The following is an 18,000-nucleotide window of genomic DNA, read 5'->3' as shown; positions in this document are numbered from 1 at the left end:
ACTTCATAATTTTACCATCTACACTTCCACAACCTAATCTTTTTCCTTCCTTTACTGTCCCCATATAGACACATACGAATATTCTTCCCTCTTTTAAAATCACGTTCCCCTTCATCACCCCTCCCATCACTACTGCCTCCAGTCTTCCCCTTTTCCACCTTAGTTTTTCTCAAGTAGGCGGAGATTTTTGTTCTTTTACAGTTTTTTGTTTTTCGTAGCTCAGTGGCAGGATAAGACAATATTGTGGTTCTGTATAATTTTCCCATAACGAGCACTATATTCTAGTGTTAATCTCTTGTTACAGCTCAGCATACAAATATGGAGAGACGGAAATTTTAGGCTAAGTTAAAATGGACAGAATATACAGTAGTTTACTATTTCTTTCAATACTGTAAGAGAAGTATTTTTGTCAGTGTGTCCCTTTTCTAAATATGTCGTTTCCACGGGTCTTGCAAAACGATCAACGAGAATGATGTGTAATTCCGTGTTTGGGTGTGATACATCCATATTAAAGATAATGAAATACTAGAAAAGAATATCCATTGGCTGATGTTTGTCTTATTGTCATTTTAACCCCTTCAGTTTTATGTTCTTTTTTCTGTGACTACCTGCAGATATTATATTGATTCTAAGTAGAGGCCTTTTGAAGTGAGGTGGTTAATGGAGCGACCTTGATAATGTTCGTGAAACCCATTTTGACGTTCCATAATGGTGATGGCACAACATGTGATGTGGGTGTATACTCGTCCTCCATGCCAGCAGAGCGCCACATTCTCACACTTTCTTATGCCTGTTTGCCATCTGTTGTCACAATGGCACTTCTTCCTGGCACCTGTCTGGCATTCCTGTACCATGAGGCTGCGGCTGTTTTACCTTTGGACTTACCTGTATTGTCAGATTAATATAAGCTGTTACGTGATGGAGATACATATAAACTACAGGGCAATAAACTATGTACTAGAATAATTTTTAATTAGATATACAGGGGGTGTTTCAAAAGTACTTCAGGCTCAGAAATAAAGAGGATACCGGTAAAGTTCCCTTCACCAGTAGCTTCACTTTACTGCCACACGTATCCACATGTAATTATTATCTTCAGTGATTTAAAGGGGTATTGATCATAACAGATTATATTACTTACAGTTACACTACTAAAATCTTACTGTATTCTCTAATAAAATGGAGAGAGAGAGAGAGAGAGAGAGAGAGAGAGAGAGAGAGAGAGAGAGAGAGAGAGAGAGAGAGAGTACCTTTGATCGTAATGAAGCCTCTCCACTCTGCAAAATGTTCTGAAGTATCCAGGAATATTTAAAAGAGAATTTGATAAATTGACTCATGGTCGGAATAACTACTAGTATTTTGTTCCATCTAATGCCAGACGATTTTATTCGGCTGAGAGTGAGTCATAGTAGCCTGAGAGTCAATGCTTTGCCATTAACTGCATCATTATCGGGGCAACGTTTGTATTGTATCTCATTAACTGTGAGTGAGTAGTAAGAGCCGGAAGCTTTAACTAAAAGGAAAGGAAGAATCACAACCATCTCCTTCTCCCCTCTCTTCTCCTTCCATTTGTGTGTGTGTGTGTGTGTGTGTGTGTGTGTGTGTGTGTGTGTGTGTGTGTGTGTGTGTGTGTGTGTGTGTGTGTGTGTGTGTGTGTGTGTGTGTGTGTGTGTCGCGGATCAAGGGAGCTGAAAATTGAGTGTCCACAGCAAGACTAACGAGAAACGCTCGTGAAGTGCCACATGAGTGTTGTAATTAGCAGTTTAGCTTTTTTTATATTCAGCTAAGTAATGGTGTGTTGCGTGCCCCTGTCAAGCAAAGAGTGTCATGCATAACATTTCTGGCGTTATGGTGTTTACATTCACCCAGATTTTTACCTTCGCCGAGGTTTTATTAATGTATTTTTAGCCCGGTTTATTTGTTTGTCTCTGTTTCTGTCATCAACATTATGATGAACGTACGTACTGGAATTACATCATATTTGGAATAATAACTGACGACCATCAGAAGAACAAGCAGTTAAAAATTCAAGTCGAAAAACATGAGATCAAAAGAGGAATGGTGTTGCCTTAGTGGAGGTATGGTGTGATCTTAACAGGTGCTCTTATGAAAAGCTGATGTCTTGGGATTGGAAGTACTTAAGAGGAAACAGTACCCCGTACAAGCGTTAAAAAAATGATGTGTGTCTGTGTAGTGGCAGCATATGGTTGGCCGGAGGGGAATAAGGGTGGTGTGATATTAATACCGGCTGTCCTGTCACTGTCTTGGCCCATACTCCATCATGCTCCCTCTCCACACTGACTCCCGCCCGACGCTGATGTCTCTCACTTCACTACTCTATTTTTTTTCTTGCTCTAGCTACCTCCAGACTATTTTATTCAACTTAGGATAGCGTTTTGGAGCTGGAGAAGGGAGGTAGTTATAGCCTTAATTAACCTCTTCACAACTAGAGCTCGTGCCTGTCAAAAATAAATGATAAGAGACGTCATGTGATTTAAGGAGTGAAGCCCATTGGTCACTTATTTACGGGTTGAGAGGCGATACCCTTCCTGTTGGCGCCACCCTCTGTATGTAGGTTATAGTGGAGATCATAGAGAGGTTAACCTATACCGCCAGTCCGTCAGGAGCGTTCACATGTCAGTGAGGGGAGATATGTGACGACGAGGGAAAACTAACCGATATGCGAAACTAAATGAGCCATCGTCATCTTCAGCATCATCATCATCTTTATCATCATCATCATCATCATCATCATCATCATCATCCGCTTCTCCTCCTCCTCCTCCTCCTCCTCCTCATCATCATCATCATCATCATCATCACAAACTCCTAACGTTACTTCACCTTCCTTCAGATATCAGAATAGCAGCGGATGAAATCTAACAAGAATTTCGTGGAAGAGATCTCCCGTAGACTAAAATAATAGTAATAATAATAATAATAATAATAATAATAATAATAATAACCCTGTGTAACAAAAATATCAGAGAGTGTAGTGATGGAGTTACTGAAGATTGCATATGAGTTTTCGTACCTCATCAGCTTTTGAATTTTAAAATAATAATGACTGTAATGTGGAAGTGATGTCTTGTAATGCGTATTATGTCATGAGGGATAAGTTGACCAGTAATCTGAAAAGCTTGATAAGGAAGAGAAAAAGCCTGTGCAATAAAATGTCTTTCATATATATTTTGTTTTTGCTAGCAACAGACGACTGCATTGTGCCTAACTCTGCTTATGAATTACCAACTTTTTCTTTTTTTTTCATTTCGGCTAACGATAGGAGACTTTATTGGTGCAGTGGTAACGCTCTCGCTTGCCAACTGGTGGACGGGAGTTCGCGCCTCGCTCAGGTTGCGAAAAGTTTCACTGACGAAGTGGGTGGTTACTGTCCCCCTTGAGCAAGGGGACGGGTGTGTGCGTGTGTGAAGGTCACAGCCTTGCCCTTAGATCGGACTATATGAGCTCTCAGCTCCCTTCCGGGAGGGTAAAAGCTGACGATCACGACCATCAAGTGATCTTGACCGACTCGGTGAATTACACACGCACACACACACACACACTTAAAACATTACTCCGTTGACGTTTTGGCCAAGAATTTAAGAACTTCGTAAATTATGCCAGCCGCAGTCAGAGAGCAGGGAAAGAGTGAGATGAAAACTAAATGAATGAAGAAGACACCCACTACCTAGCACCCTACTGTACCCATAATAGATTCGTTAATGTAGGGTACGTAGATATTAATGGATTTCTTATTCTTGTTGCCTCCAGACGATTATATTCAGCTTTGGGTAGATTTTTCGAGCTGGAGGGTGTTGTTATAGCCTCCATTAACCCCTTCACAACGAGGATGGGACGTTAGGAGCGAAATGAAGTGAAAATTAAATGAAAAAGATTGAATGGGTTAAGGAATATGTCTCGTTGGGCAAGGGTTAAGAAGTGACGTGAGATGAATGAACAAGACAGGCCCTTCCCTTCGTCCCACTGGCTGCTTCCCTATAATAAGAGTAGACTCCTTAGCCCGGGTACTAGTTTATTAATACACCGTGAGGGAGGGGTGTGGGGCCAACCTTCACTCCATGGCCGTAACCTTGAGCTGCTGTTTTCATCGGCTTTCATGATTCATCCTTTCGTCAGCATTTACCAGCTTTGTGCATTTTTACCCCTTCAATCCGGTGACGCCCCCTCCTTTTTTTTTTTTTTTTTTTTTAGTTTATTGTTTTTGCTGCCAGACGATTTTATACAGCTTAGGGAAGATTGTGAGCTTAAGGGATTGGAGATAACTAATTAAAATCGTTTCAGAAAATACATAATTGGATTGAAGAGGTTAAGTTCAATTAAATCGTATGAAGGTCAAAGAATTAGATAAAATAATTCATGGTAGTTGATAAATCTTGGTTGATGCTCAGATTGGTTGTGTATCGTCTCCGGCGCCAAGATTGCCCAACGGGATTGTTTTGATGTCCTACTCTTGTTATCGGGATGTCAGCCAGAGGAGTGGGAGAAGGGGAGAGACATGGGAAGAGGGGAGAAGTAGGGAGAGAAGAGAAAAGAGGAAGAATGAGGAGAGGAGAAGGGGGAGGAGGAGAGTAAGGAGAAGAGAAGGAGGGAGAGGAGAGAAAAGAGAAGGAGGGAAAGGAAAGAAAAGGGGAGAAGGAGGGAGAGGAGAGAAAAGAGGATGAATGATAAGAGGAGAGGCAGACAAATGAGAATAAAGAGGAAGAGTGATGAGAGGAGAAGGAGGGAGGCGAAAGAAAACCGGAAGAGTGAGGTTTGGAGAGGGAGGGGTTGGGAATATGACGGAGAGGGGGTGAGGGGAAGGAGGGAGTGATAGAGAAGGGGATGAGAAGGAAATGATTGAAATATGAGGAAGAGGGAGGAGAGAAGAAGGAGGGAGTGAATGAACGATTGGGGTAGGAGAATGAGAAGGTGAGAGAAAGGAGGAAGAGGGGGGAGGAGAAAGAGGGAGAAGAGAGGAAAGACGAAGGGTGTAGAGGCCAAATGTGGAAAGGTTTAAGAGGGAAGGACGGGAGGGAGGGAGAGATTGGAGAGATGGCAAAGAGGAAGGGCTAAATATGGAGAGGTAGAAGAGTTTTGGAGAAAAGAGAGGTTAAAACTGAAAAGAAAAAAATGGAGTAGGGAAAGGAGAGGCTAGGGTTTGAGAAAGAGTTAGGTTATAGATGAGAAAGTGAGAAAAGTGAATAAATAATGAATGAAACGAAAGGAGATGAGAGACGAAAGAGTGTGAGAGGTGTAGACTGGAGGAAGGATAGATGGATGGAAGGAGAAGGGAAGAGTCACTCACTGAAATGGGGAAAATACGGGAAATAAGGAGAGGTGTAAAAAGAGTGAGATATAAAGGAGGAAGAAGATGGAGAGAGAGAGAGAGAGAGAGAGAGAGAGAGAGAGAGAGAGAGAGAGAGAGAGAGTGTCACTGAATGTGGTGCATGGAAGGTGAAGGTCATGCCTGTATCATTCCGAATTCATTATCTATTTTTACCATAGCTACCAGACGCTGACGAGGTGCCTACACGCAGTGGCATTCTGCACCTTGGGTGGGGTAGCTGCGGGATCCACCTAGGAACCAAACGTCCTCAAATTTTCCTGCATCTCGCCCTGGGAAGGAAGGAACCCCGTTTACCACAAGGGGGAGCCGGATCCCTGAACGGTGTATGTACTGTAGGACGGCTCCGCAAAAGCAGTTTCATATCTATAGTGGACGAGTGGGCTGGACTAGACAGACGGGGGTGTAGGAGCAACAACAGCAACAACATCCATAGCTACCGTCTGAACGTACATTCTTCCATCCTTTCATCAGTGGACTTCCTTCTTTCTTCATCAGTTCTTGTGTGCAGTCATCATCCGTTCCTCGCCTTTTTAACTTTCACTTAACACTGCCATGATCGAAACAGCTCTGGCCTTGCATTCCAGGTATTCCGAGACGATTTTACTTTGCTGAGAATGAGTCAGAGCAGCCTGGGAGTGTTAACCTACCTACCAAATCGTCCTGTGTGGGATGAGAAAGAAAATACGTGGCTTATGTATAGTTCATTTCTTTAACTTCCGGATATTTTCGTCTTTTTGCAGCTTATTTACCGTAGCGGAGTGAAAAGACGATACTGCGATTCTAAATCCTTCCTATAGCACTTCTTCGTGACAAGCACCATAACCTAGTGCCAGTCTCTTGTTGCAGCTCAGCATTCAAAACTGAGATTGTAAATTTTTGCCTGTAGTGTTTTTACTCTAACTTGGCCGAGATTTTCGTCTTTTTGCAGCTTATATCACACAAATTACTGGTAAAAAAAGATAATGTTACCGATTCATATTCTAGTGTCAGTCTCACGTTACAACTGAGAATTGGAAATGAAGAGACTGCAATTTTCGGCCAGGTTGGAGTAAAAGGAGTATAGCTGAAGTGAATAAAGTATAGCAGCATGGACGAGGTGAGTCAGAGTGGTTGACCTCAAACGTTTAAGGGAAAGCTAAGATGGAGTGATATGTCCGGTGGTTCGCTCCGCCGGAAGTCACGCTTCCCCCCAAACCTGCACTATCTCAGCCCCCTCCCCCTTGTCTCTCTCTCCCAGCCCCCTTTCCCTAAGCTCCCTCTCCCGCTAACCTCTCCCCCTTGCTGTCTATCCCCAAGCCCGCTCCCCCAAATCCCTTGTTCTTACAACTATCCTTTACGAATAAACAAATATGCCTGATACTCTGCGTTGTACGATGTCACTATGCACACACACACACACACACACACACACACACACACACACACACACACACACACACACACACACACACACACACATGGGGGGGGAGGATTCCAATTTTGCCGTCATCTAACAAACCTCAGAGCTCTTACACTCCTCCGTAGTAAAATCTAACAAACACTGCACAGTAAGATACAGCTACAACAACATTAACAAATAAAGAAAAGTAGAATTAGACCCTCATCAAGGACAGACGTGTAGTAATTCCTAGACACTGTTTGGTAGAGGAAATCCCACCGGATCCCAAAGGTTAATGCTTTCACCACCAGAGTTTATTTATTTTTATTTTTTTACACTGAATAAACTAGTCTGGTGATGGTATGAAGGACGCTGTGATAGTGTTAGGCGAAGTGGAAATTTGTCCTGACCTCTTTGCCATAATATTTTCCTTTAACTGTACGTAGACTTTCATCGATTTGCAGCTTATTTCACGTAGCTTATTTGTTTATTTCGCATACGGTACCTTATTATTTTTTTTATTTCACGTATACTTTTGCCCAAAGGATAGCTGTGTTGCGGTTGAGAATTAGACCCATGTTGATAATAGCGTTTCTTATTCAAAAATAGTTCAAGAATAATCCTCTGAAGCCTGGGACACTACTCACCCTGGGACACCCCGTATAAAAGACGACATGATACTGAGAGGGGTTAATGGGGATTGTTCATAACCTTTTCAGTACCATTCTCTCTCTCTCTCTCTCTCTCTCTCTCTCTCTCTCTCTCTCTCTCTCTCTCTCTCTCTCTCCTGTAAATTATAAAAATGTCATATTATTGAGGCGGTGGCTCAATCGGTAGAGAGGTGACCTGCAGTCCTTACGGACCCAGGTTCGAATCCTGGCTGGGGCAGGGAACAGTTTAAGGATTTGAATTTCTTTAAATCAGGCTTTACTGATCTACCAGAAGACCCGCCGACATGTCATAAAAATACCCCCGCTAATACCAATACACCAGTCCTGTATGAGACAGCCCTAGCATGTATTCAATATGGACGGTGGGTGTTAGCGCCGAAGTGGTGACATGTAGAGGTGTATGGTATGTAGGAGGACTGCTGGGCCTTGATAGCAGGCTGTGAAGCCTATGCCCAGAGTCGGACACATAAAAAAAAAAAAAAAAAAAAAAAGTCCAAAACAATATTACAAGGATAACTCTAACACCGTCTTAGATTTTTTTTTTTTTTTTTCAAATTTAACTCCTGTTCTTGAGATTTATTTTTAATTCTTATGGTGGTTAGAGTCGAGGCAATTTTATTCATGTTAAAATTACCCTTGACAGGATCTTATACCATTTAGACTCTCATACACCTCACCCCACCTTGAGATGGGAAAGAAGGTCTGGATGAGAGAGAGAGAGCGAGAGAGAGAGAGAGAGAGAGAGAGAGAGTTTAACATCATCCAGACATCTATACTTCATGGCTGATGCACCAAATTTCTTGTGAATTCTCCCTTCTATATCTGGTACCGACTTGGAATGAGAGGGAGAGAGAGAGAGAGAGAGAGAGAGAGAGAGAGAGAGAGAGAGAGAGAGAGAGAGAGAGAGAGAGAGAGAGAGAGTTTAACATCAGCCAGACATCTATACCGTATGAGTAATGCATCAGGCTTCATGTGAAATCTCATTTGCATACCTGGGATCGCCTAGGAATTAGAGAGAGAGAGAGAGAGAGAGAGAGAGAGAGAGAGAGAGAGAGAGAGAGAGAGAGAGAGAGAGAGAGATAGGAGATGCAAGACAACACCATATAGGGACATGTGAGATGATTGTTGTTGTGGTAGGTGTTGCTATAAAGAGATATACCTCGGTGTATGCCAACTATGTGCCCTCTCTCTGCCTTACCGATCCTCACACTAGGCCTGAACCAGGTAGACGTAGGCACTCCAGGGTACGGACAGGTAAACACATAGATTATTCTGCTGGGGTAAAGTAATGTTACGGTCATAGAGATGGTTTATTAAGGCAGGTCAGTATATGTAACAGCGAGGTAACTGTCGACTAAGAAGCAAAGTTGACGAAGGATATGCCGTAAACAGATGGTTGAAATGTGTATGTAGGCGTCCATGACAAAGGTTGCACCCCATTATTATGTGTCTGATGTACCTGAATTTTGGGAACTCTTTAAGTGTCGTAAAGTATGCATGAGAAAGCGGAGATGAAGTTGAGGAGCGAGGGGTGATAAGGGAGTTGGGGGGGGGGGTAAGATGGAGGAGGGGTTGTTTTTGTTGCAACCCCAGGCTCATTTAAAGGTGAACCCAGCGAACTTCAGGCTTAAGTTAACTTCTGCAGTCCATCATATTTATTGCAGAGGATAGGGAAGGAGATGAGAGACGTTATCAGTGCCACCACGGGAAGGCGTGTCTCTCCAGCACCTGGGGGAGAGGGTAAGATTGTAAAGTGAGGTAGAAGCGACGGATGAGAGGAAAGATGGAGAGACTGAGGTGTCATGAGTGGTTAAAGGAAGGGGAACCATGAATGTGGGGTAAGATGGGGAGGAGAGGTGGGGGAAGAGATGGAAGGGAAGATGGAAACGTTGTGGTATGGTGGAGGGGTGAGGATGAGGGGTAAAGAGGAGACATGGAGGCGAAATGGAGGGGGAGGTAGAAAGGAAGACTTAGAGTGGAGGATGAGGGGCAAGGTGGAGGTGAATATCAGAGGTGAGGCAGAGGCAGTGTGAGTGAGGGTGCCAGCTGCCTGCCTAAATATGACCTTGTCCGCCTCGCATAGTGCTGATGTGGTGGGGATGAGAGGGACTGTGGTAGTGGTAGGCATGTTGGGAGGGTCTGTGGTGGTAGTGGTGAGGGTGGGAATTGTGGTAATGGGGGGAGGGTTGTGGTAGTGGTGGTTGTTGCGGTAGTAATGGTGAGGGAGCGTTATGCTGATGTGGTGGTGGTGGGGAAGGTGTGGAAGTGATGGAGGGGAGCGTGATGATAGTGGTGGTGTGATGGTAGTGGTGTGGTGGGTTGTGGGGGGGTGCTGTGGTGGCGGTGGTGATGCTGCCAGGGACAAAGCTGCAATTTCTCATCATCACATCATTTCCTTCTCGCTCTCAAGAGGTTAGGCAGAGCGAAGGGCAAAGAGGAAGTGCGCACAAAGAGAAGTATCGGTATTTATTTTAAGAAGGTTACTTTCAAGCAGATATATTACACACACACACACACACACACACACACACACACACACACACACACACACACACACACACACACACACACACACACACACACACACACACGGGACATTTTATGGAGTGTGTGACCGAGGAATGAAAATGAAGAGTGTCGTGAATTAAATAGTGGTGAGACTTGGGTGGTGAGGGAAGGGGGACGAGGAGAAGGGGAAGAGGGTGAGGTGAAGCGAGAGGGAGTTGGCGAAGGCGTGAGGGGAGGAGAAGAGGGGAAATGGAGGGGGGAGAAGGGGGCGAAATTAGGAGAGGGCGAGGGGCAGGAAAGAAGAGAGTGAAGCTGGGAGAGGGGGAGAGGGGAGGAGAAGAATGGGGTGAAGTTAGGAGAGGGGGAGGGGGAAAAGAGGGTAAGGGAGAGAGGGGAGGAGGAGAATGGGATGGGAGGGGAAAGTGAGAGCGGGTGAGGCAAGGTGAGAGGAGGAAGAGGGATTGAAGGAAAGGGGGGAAGAAAAGGGGGCGAGGGGAGGAGAGAAGAAGAGGGCGAAGGGAGGGGAGAAGAGGGTGAGGGGAGAGATGTGGAAACCTTGCACAGGTGAATCTAGGAGCCATTCTTGTGGGGTTAGGAGCCTCCCTATTACCTCGTCCATGACAGTGTTCTTTGCATGTGTAGCCTATTATTATTATTATTATTATTATTATTATTATCCTCCTCCTCCTCCTCCTGCATCTTCTTCTTTGCGTCACGTATCCTGTCATCTCTACAGCTCGTCATGGGAGACCGTGATGCCAAGAACACCTGCAGAAAATACACTTATTATCCTAAATATAAAAGCAAACTATTTACTGAATGTCAAGCACTGTGTATAGAGTCTAAACTTGTCTTCAGAATTATTAAGAATTTTCCCCTTCACTTGTGCGGATTTCCTTTCAATAAATAGTAACTAAATAAATAAGACAAAATCCGACAATGACAAATTAGTAGTTTAGATTTCTTGATGAATTTTAAGATAATGATGAAACTGCCTGTCATCGGGGTTAGCGCCTTCAATCATGAGGTCAATATTTAGCCTCTCTAGTGCGATAAATGTCTCCTAAGCTAAATAAACTAGACTGGTAGTAGCAGGAATAAATGGAAAAAGACATTAACGTAGTAGAGTGGACATATCCAAGGCGGTAGTGAGCTTGTCTTTCTTTCCTACCCCAAAATACAGTATATATATATATATATATATATATATATATATATATATATATATATATATATATATATACGGTAAAAAAAAAAGGTATATATATATATATCTATATCTATATATATATATATATATATATATATATATATATATATATATATATATATATATATATATATATATATATATATATATATATATATACGGTAAATGAATAAATAAGGTAAATAAATAAATAGATACAGTTAAAATATTCCACTCGTAATAATATTCAAGTTGTGTGTTGTTGTGTTCAGATAAACATTATCTGTGAGGCCGTTGAGTAGAGGAGTCAGGATGTGGATTTATGAAGGTACTGGCTGCCAACACACAAGGCCCAGGTTGTGTGAACTGTCTGCCACCACTGCCACCATCATAACCACCTGCCGCACAACACTACCATCACAACCACACCAGCCACACTACCACAATCACCACCACACCTACCACACCACCACAACCACCAGCATCAGTTACCTTAATATGCCTCTCAGTACAGTACCACCACCACCACACGTGTCACATCACCACAGTCACCAGCCTCAGTACTCATACTTGCCCTTCACCACCATCACCAGTTCACCACCACCACCACCACAGTTACCCGCACATTCCGCACACCACCACCACTACCACACCTGTCACACTTACCACTATCACCAACACACCTGCCAAACAGCACTACCACATCTGCCATACCTACCACACAAACTACCACCTACTACGCACACTCAAGCTCTACCACCACCACCACCACCACTACAGACGGTTACTGACACGCTGGCAAGGAGCAAAGGATTTAAAGCACTTGTTCACTTCTACTTTATTGCAGACAATGTAAAACTCGTGCCCAACACCACAGCCTTCACTACACCACCCTTTCTCCACTTTGTCTTATTTTAGGTGATCAGGGGCCGTGAGTAATAAATATATAAGTGAATAAATAAGATAATAATAATAATAATAATAATAATAATAATAATACAATAAATAAAAAATCTGTATTCCCTAACATCCTTGTATTCATTAACTGTATTCATTAATTTTCTTGAGCTGTACTTATATGTGTAAGATCTTTTATTTATAAGTTTATCTAAACTCCCCCGTATTCACAAACTGTCTCAGGCTTTGATTATACATAAGATTGTTTGTATATGCCCTTACCCCATCTCGTTCAGCCACCAGACACTTCACAGCCAAAATAAAGTGAATATTAAAGCGAAAAATACAACCAAATTTATATTAATTCTAAACTTCCACAGATACTTGTTTTTCGATGAACCTGGCTAAGAGTCTTTATTAATCTGATCCGGTCTCCATAACAGTTAATTATTATCAGGAATGTTTTCATTCTATCATTTTTTGGCTTATTAGTAACTCGTTTGATTGTGAAGCGTTTAGTAGGTATTTGGGTGAAGGTAAGAGTATAAACAGGCAATCTTAAAAGCAGCTTAAGAAAAATTTATGAATACCGCACCAGTTTCTTGGCTGACACACCCATCATAATTTGTATATAATTATGTAAACCTGACGTGGAACTTAACCTTTTGCAGCCTTTACTTGATTCTCGCTTAATTTGATATACATTTTCTGAGGAGAGAGAGAGAGAGAGAGAGAGAGAGAGAGAGAGAGAGAGAGAGAGAGAAGGGGGCGAGGGCGTAAAAAGCACTGGCAGGGAAGTAAGAAAAGCTATGGTAGGAATGTAAGAATGTCTGCTCATTGGGGTGACGATGTTGGAAGGTTGGTGGATGTGAAGGTTAATGGGTTGTCACTGTCTATGTCGTGTGAATGTTGGCGAAGTTAAGTGAATGTTAGTGAATTAATGTTTGAATGTTTATGTCAAGCTTGAGATGTACAGTTGTGTATGGTGCGTGAGTGATTGTGGATTAAAACCATATACTGTCTGAATGTTGATGTATGAAGAGGCTAGTGTGAATGTAGAAGTGAATGGTTTGTGAATGTTGGTGTATATGGATGTTTGTGAATGTGGTTGTTGGTGGATGTGGATGTTGGTGGATGTGGATGTTGGTGGATGTGGGTGTTGGTGGATGTGGATGTTGGTGAATGTGGATGTTGGTGGATATTGGTGGATGTGGATGTTGGTGGATGTGGGTGTTGGTGAGTGTTAATGTTGGTGGGTGTGGATGTTGGTGAATGTCGATATTGGTGGATGTGGATGTTGGTGGATGTGGATGTTGGTGAGTGTTAATGTTGGTGGGTGTGGATGTTGGTGAATGTTGTTGGTGGATATGGATGTTGGTGAATGTGGATGTTGTTGGTGGATATGTATATGTAGACGAAATATGAATACATTAGATAACAAGAGCTTCAAAAATTCATAACATTTTTGTATTTGTGTATCATTATCATCACTTTCTTATGTATCATCATTATCATCACTCATCATAGTCATTAACATTATCTTTTTCTTTATCATCATCAACACCATCTTCACAACCATCAACATCCATTTACACAAAGGCCTCTCCCAATTCTGTGTATAAACATCCCCACATTTCACATAAACTCCTTCACCATCATGACGTCTGTTATATTTTCGTCTAAGTGTCGTCACAAGATTTAATTCAACTAGGGGGAGATTTCCGGCGGAGAGAAAAAATAAATAACTAAATAGAATAAATAAAATACATAACAATCTCTTAACCCCTTCACCACTAATAGTTTTTTTTGTGTGTGTGTGTGTTTAATTTTTGCTGTTGTCAGAGAATCTTCATTTTAGAGAGAGTCCTGGTGGTGAAGTGGTGAGGAGGTGATATTAGACGCAAAGTGTTTACTCTGAGATCAAAGTGAACGTGTTATGAGGTGTGTGTGTGTGTGTGTGTGTGTGTGTGTGTGTGTATTAGGTAAATAACGAGAAATAAATATGTATGGTATGTGAGATAGGAAGTGCATGTATGTTTGTAAGTGTATATGTGTGTGTGTGTGTGTGTGTGTGTGTGTGTGTGTGTGTGTGCGCGCGTAGTGATGTGTGCTGTGGTAATATTATGGCATCGGCTGGGTTATTTGGAGCACAGGATGTTTACACAGGCACACCCGTACACATACCACACGCACACTGATATCTAACTTACGCACACAGCCACATGCCTCAACACGCGTACGCCACCAAAACACACACACACACACACACACACACACACACACACACACACACACACACACACACACACACACACACACACACACACACACACACATACACACACACACATACCTTCCTTATGTAGACATCTACACCTTCCACACACCAAACACGCTTACGCAAACACACTAGATATTAGACAAATAAACACACACACACACACACACACACACACACACACACACACACACACACACACACACACACACACACACACACACACACACATTTGCCAACACCGTCTTCCCCATATTTTTTTGTGTTAGGCATTGGACAAGAAGCATATATTTAACCCTCTCTTAAGTCATCACTCTGTGTCCGCAGTATCAATACAATATGAACATGAATGCGATGATTTAGTTTAGTTACATTTGTGTTGCGTAATTTACTATAGTGACGCGAGCATGCATCTTCTGTATACGTAAAGATAGGTCATCATCGTCGTCAGTATCCTTATCATCGCTTTTGTCGTCTTCGTCGTCCTCACCACTACCACCTTGTTTGTCCTGTGGATATGAATTGGGGAGATATAGAGAATGACACATTAATTTTGGGGTTATAATAATCATAATAACCCAGTTTCAGTTCCCCTTCTTGTGTATCGCACAATTTATGATGCTGATATATAGAATGGGATAGTCCAATACGCTGAAGAAAGAAGCTAAGTAGATGTATGCAGTATTTGCAACCCCAGGTTTATCTGAACGAGACCCTGGTGGACTGCAGGCTGAAGTTGCCCCTCTTCCTGCGGGCCACCATCCTTCTTTTGGGGGACCGGGAGGGAGCTGAGGGACGTTTGTATAGCCGGATAGCTCCACCATCCATTTAAGTCGATGCCACCATGTGAAGGCGCCCATGTCCAGCGAAAATAGATATACGGAAACACAAATGGAATACAATATGTAGAGTGGGCAGCTGTTAATGAAGTAAATGTTGTTCTCGCGATTATCTGAACTGGAGTAAACAAAGCATAGATGACTTCCGCCATAATGGAGGGAGTGTCACCCGCCTAGCCAAAGTAAACACGGTAATTCTTAAGTATTGTATGGCCGTTTGATCTCGTGCATTACTATTTTTTTTGTTTACTGTTATCTTAACCTAATATTTCCATCTCTTCATCTTGAATACCGACTTGCAAGAAGAGATTAGGACTAGAGTATGATGCTAGTTACGAATAAGTGCCGTGGAAAAGGTGTTGAGTCCTAGGATTGTCTTGTTCTGCCTTTGTCCCATGTGGAATAAGCTGCAGAAGGACAAAATCAAGGTCAGGTTAAATTGAAAGGACTATAGGCAATCCATGTTTTTTCGTCAGTCATGCAGATCTTAACCTCTTTCCCATGTCTTTTTATTTTATTTTATTTTTGCTACCACCAGACGATTACATTCATCTTAGGAGACTTTGAACTGGAGGGGTTAGGTATAGCCATCATTAGCCACTTCACTCCGATGATGTATTCTGTTTTATTTTTCCAGACCATTTTGTTCAGCTCGGGATAGGCGTGTCGAACTGAAGAAGTTAAACAAAACCCTCATTAACCCCCTCAATTCTAGAGGTCTGTCCTGAGTTGAATAAAATCGTCTGGCGGTAACTAGAGTAAAATACGATACTACGCCATTGAATTGAAAACCTTACCCCTTCACTACAGGGATTCTCTCAGCAACTTAATAAAATCGTCTAGTAGCAGCAAGATTAACCCCTTCAGTCCGTTGACCTGTTACATTGATGCGTTCTTGCTGTCTCCACACAGTTTTATTCAGGTCTAGGGGGACTTAGGGAAACGGTATATGGAGGCTGTAGGCGTCCCTCCACATCAAAAGTTTCTGGCAAAATCTTAATAAAAACCGTCTGGATATAGGAAGAATAAAATAGAGAAGCTGTCATCGTATTGAAGGAGTTGAAATAGCATCTGACTGAACTGGAATAAAACCGTCTGGAGATAGCATGAATAAAATATACGTTATGGGATTGATAGGTGAAACACTCGCATAAATACGTCATCAGTCTGAAGGGGCTCTGAGTGAAGTGTTTACAATAACGGGATAGGTGAGAGACATTGCCGGAAGTGGCCCAGTCTGTTTACTATAGGGTCTGCTGTCGGAGGGGGATGCCTTGGTGGCAGTTGCAAAGACTTCCCTCAACTCCCTCCCTGTTCCCCGAAAGGCAAAGGTGAACTGCAGGTGGAGAGCAAATTCCGCCTGTGTCTGGATGAGTCAGAAACTAAGCTGAAAAAATCTCCTGGAGGTAGGAAGAATAAATATACAAGTAAGTGATGGGATGGAAGAGGCTACTGGTGAAGACATCTTATATATATAAATATATATATATATATATATATATATATATATATATATGTGTGTGTGTGTGTGTGTGTGTGTGTATAAAAAAAGTGGTAGTGAGTCAGGCAGTGATAGGTGTTAACTCGGTCGCCTCCACCTTACTCATATCAGCACCATCATTTACACCCTTCAGGAACCCTCACGCCTCCGATAATGCACGACACCTCCACTCGTGATGTGTGCAGGGTCAACCTTTACATTTCTTACATCCATTTGTGTGTGTGTTTTCTCGCCAAGATTTTCATTTAGATTGGAAAATGCTTGTTTTATAATTCAAACAAATTCAACAAGCAAACATGGAAGCAGTTTATTGAGCATAGTATCAACTTAGAAAAAACAATATGGCCATACTGTGGTTGTGAATGATTCCTTTTATTATTATTTGTATTTCTTGCGGAAGAATTGTGACGTCTAGTGTTACCTGCGTGTAGAAAGTTAAGGGTTAGGTCTCGTTATGTTATTTAAGCCCCAAACGCACTAGGCCTATTGTATATTACTATTTCAACTTCCAGATGTATTTTCAGCTTTTTGAGTGGACTACAGTCCCCGTTGTTTCGTCAGAGGTAGCATTCAGGCATTCATATTGGTAAGGAATTTAACCATCGAAATGAAATACTAAAACATATATATTTTTTAAGTACGTAATCTCAATACCTAATCAGTTCCCACCATACACAAACATAGCCTTCCACGAATCAGTCGGAAAACTCATAGGTGTTGTCCCCATTATTTTTCCATCCGACGACGCCCCTGATGAAAGGATTAGGGGTAAAGCCTGTATTATAAGCCATAACACATTGTCTTATCGTTTGGTACATCTTCACACCCAGGACCACTATGGCGTAGAGTTATCAGGAGACCCACCTCACCCTCGCCTCCACCACTACAGAAATCAAGTGAGTACCGAGTTACAGCCAGCCATAACACACGCTCGCTTATATTCGCCACGCTAAAACAGTCAGAGGTAAAAGTTCAGATCTCTAACCCTTGAAGCAGTGATGGCAATACTGCTCCCTGACTAAGAAATCGCTGTTATTCTAATTCGGATGATATTCTGTTTCTAAACTTCTCTAGCAATGAGTTTAAACAGCGCAGATAATAATTAATCCTTAATTTACAATAACGCAATCTGTAATAACTATATGGTAATATTAATACCACTGAAATACACAAGCTAAACCTGGACAGATGTGAGTTCTTTTACTTGTCAGCAGCGAGGTGCAGTTTTACCACTAACTTTACTGAGACTGATATATGTAAAGTTCGATGTTTATTTTATTCCTGCATTTTCTTTATTTCATTATTTGGTTTCCGCTTTAATACACCCATCAGTTAATCAATATGTACCCCACTGAACAGACCAGTGTAACCCCTTCCCATAAACCTGACCTA

The 18,000-nt window shown here is 42.2% G+C and overlaps 1 protein-coding gene across 2 annotated transcripts in view; it reads left to right on the top strand.

Annotated features, from left to right (window-relative positions):
• The window catches only part of LOC145404088 (uncharacterized), a 33,663-nt gene that overhangs the window by 1,476 nt on the left and 14,187 nt on the right, over positions 1-18,000 (top strand). Inside the window, exons 2-3 of one of the 2 annotated variants that reach the window (XM_080275695.1) lie at positions 11,941-12,024; positions 17,439-17,504. Coding sequence is in view for 1 of the 2 variants with exons in the window: in XM_080275694.1 (XP_080131820.1) it covers positions 17,439-17,504 (66 nt within the window). In the remaining variant the exon portion in view is untranslated. The remainder of the gene's footprint in view (positions 1-11,940; positions 12,025-17,438; positions 17,505-18,000) is intronic. The other variant, XM_080275694.1, reaches the window with a different exon arrangement.

Source organism: Coenobita brevimanus, chromosome 62 (assembly GCF_032717465.1).
Source record: "Coenobita brevimanus isolate Jiangsu-jjx chromosome 62, ASM3271746v2, whole genome shotgun sequence".
NCBI classification, from domain to species: Eukaryota; Metazoa; Arthropoda; class Malacostraca; order Decapoda; family Coenobitidae; genus Coenobita; species Coenobita brevimanus.
This window is presented reverse-complemented; position numbering and strand designations above follow the sequence as displayed.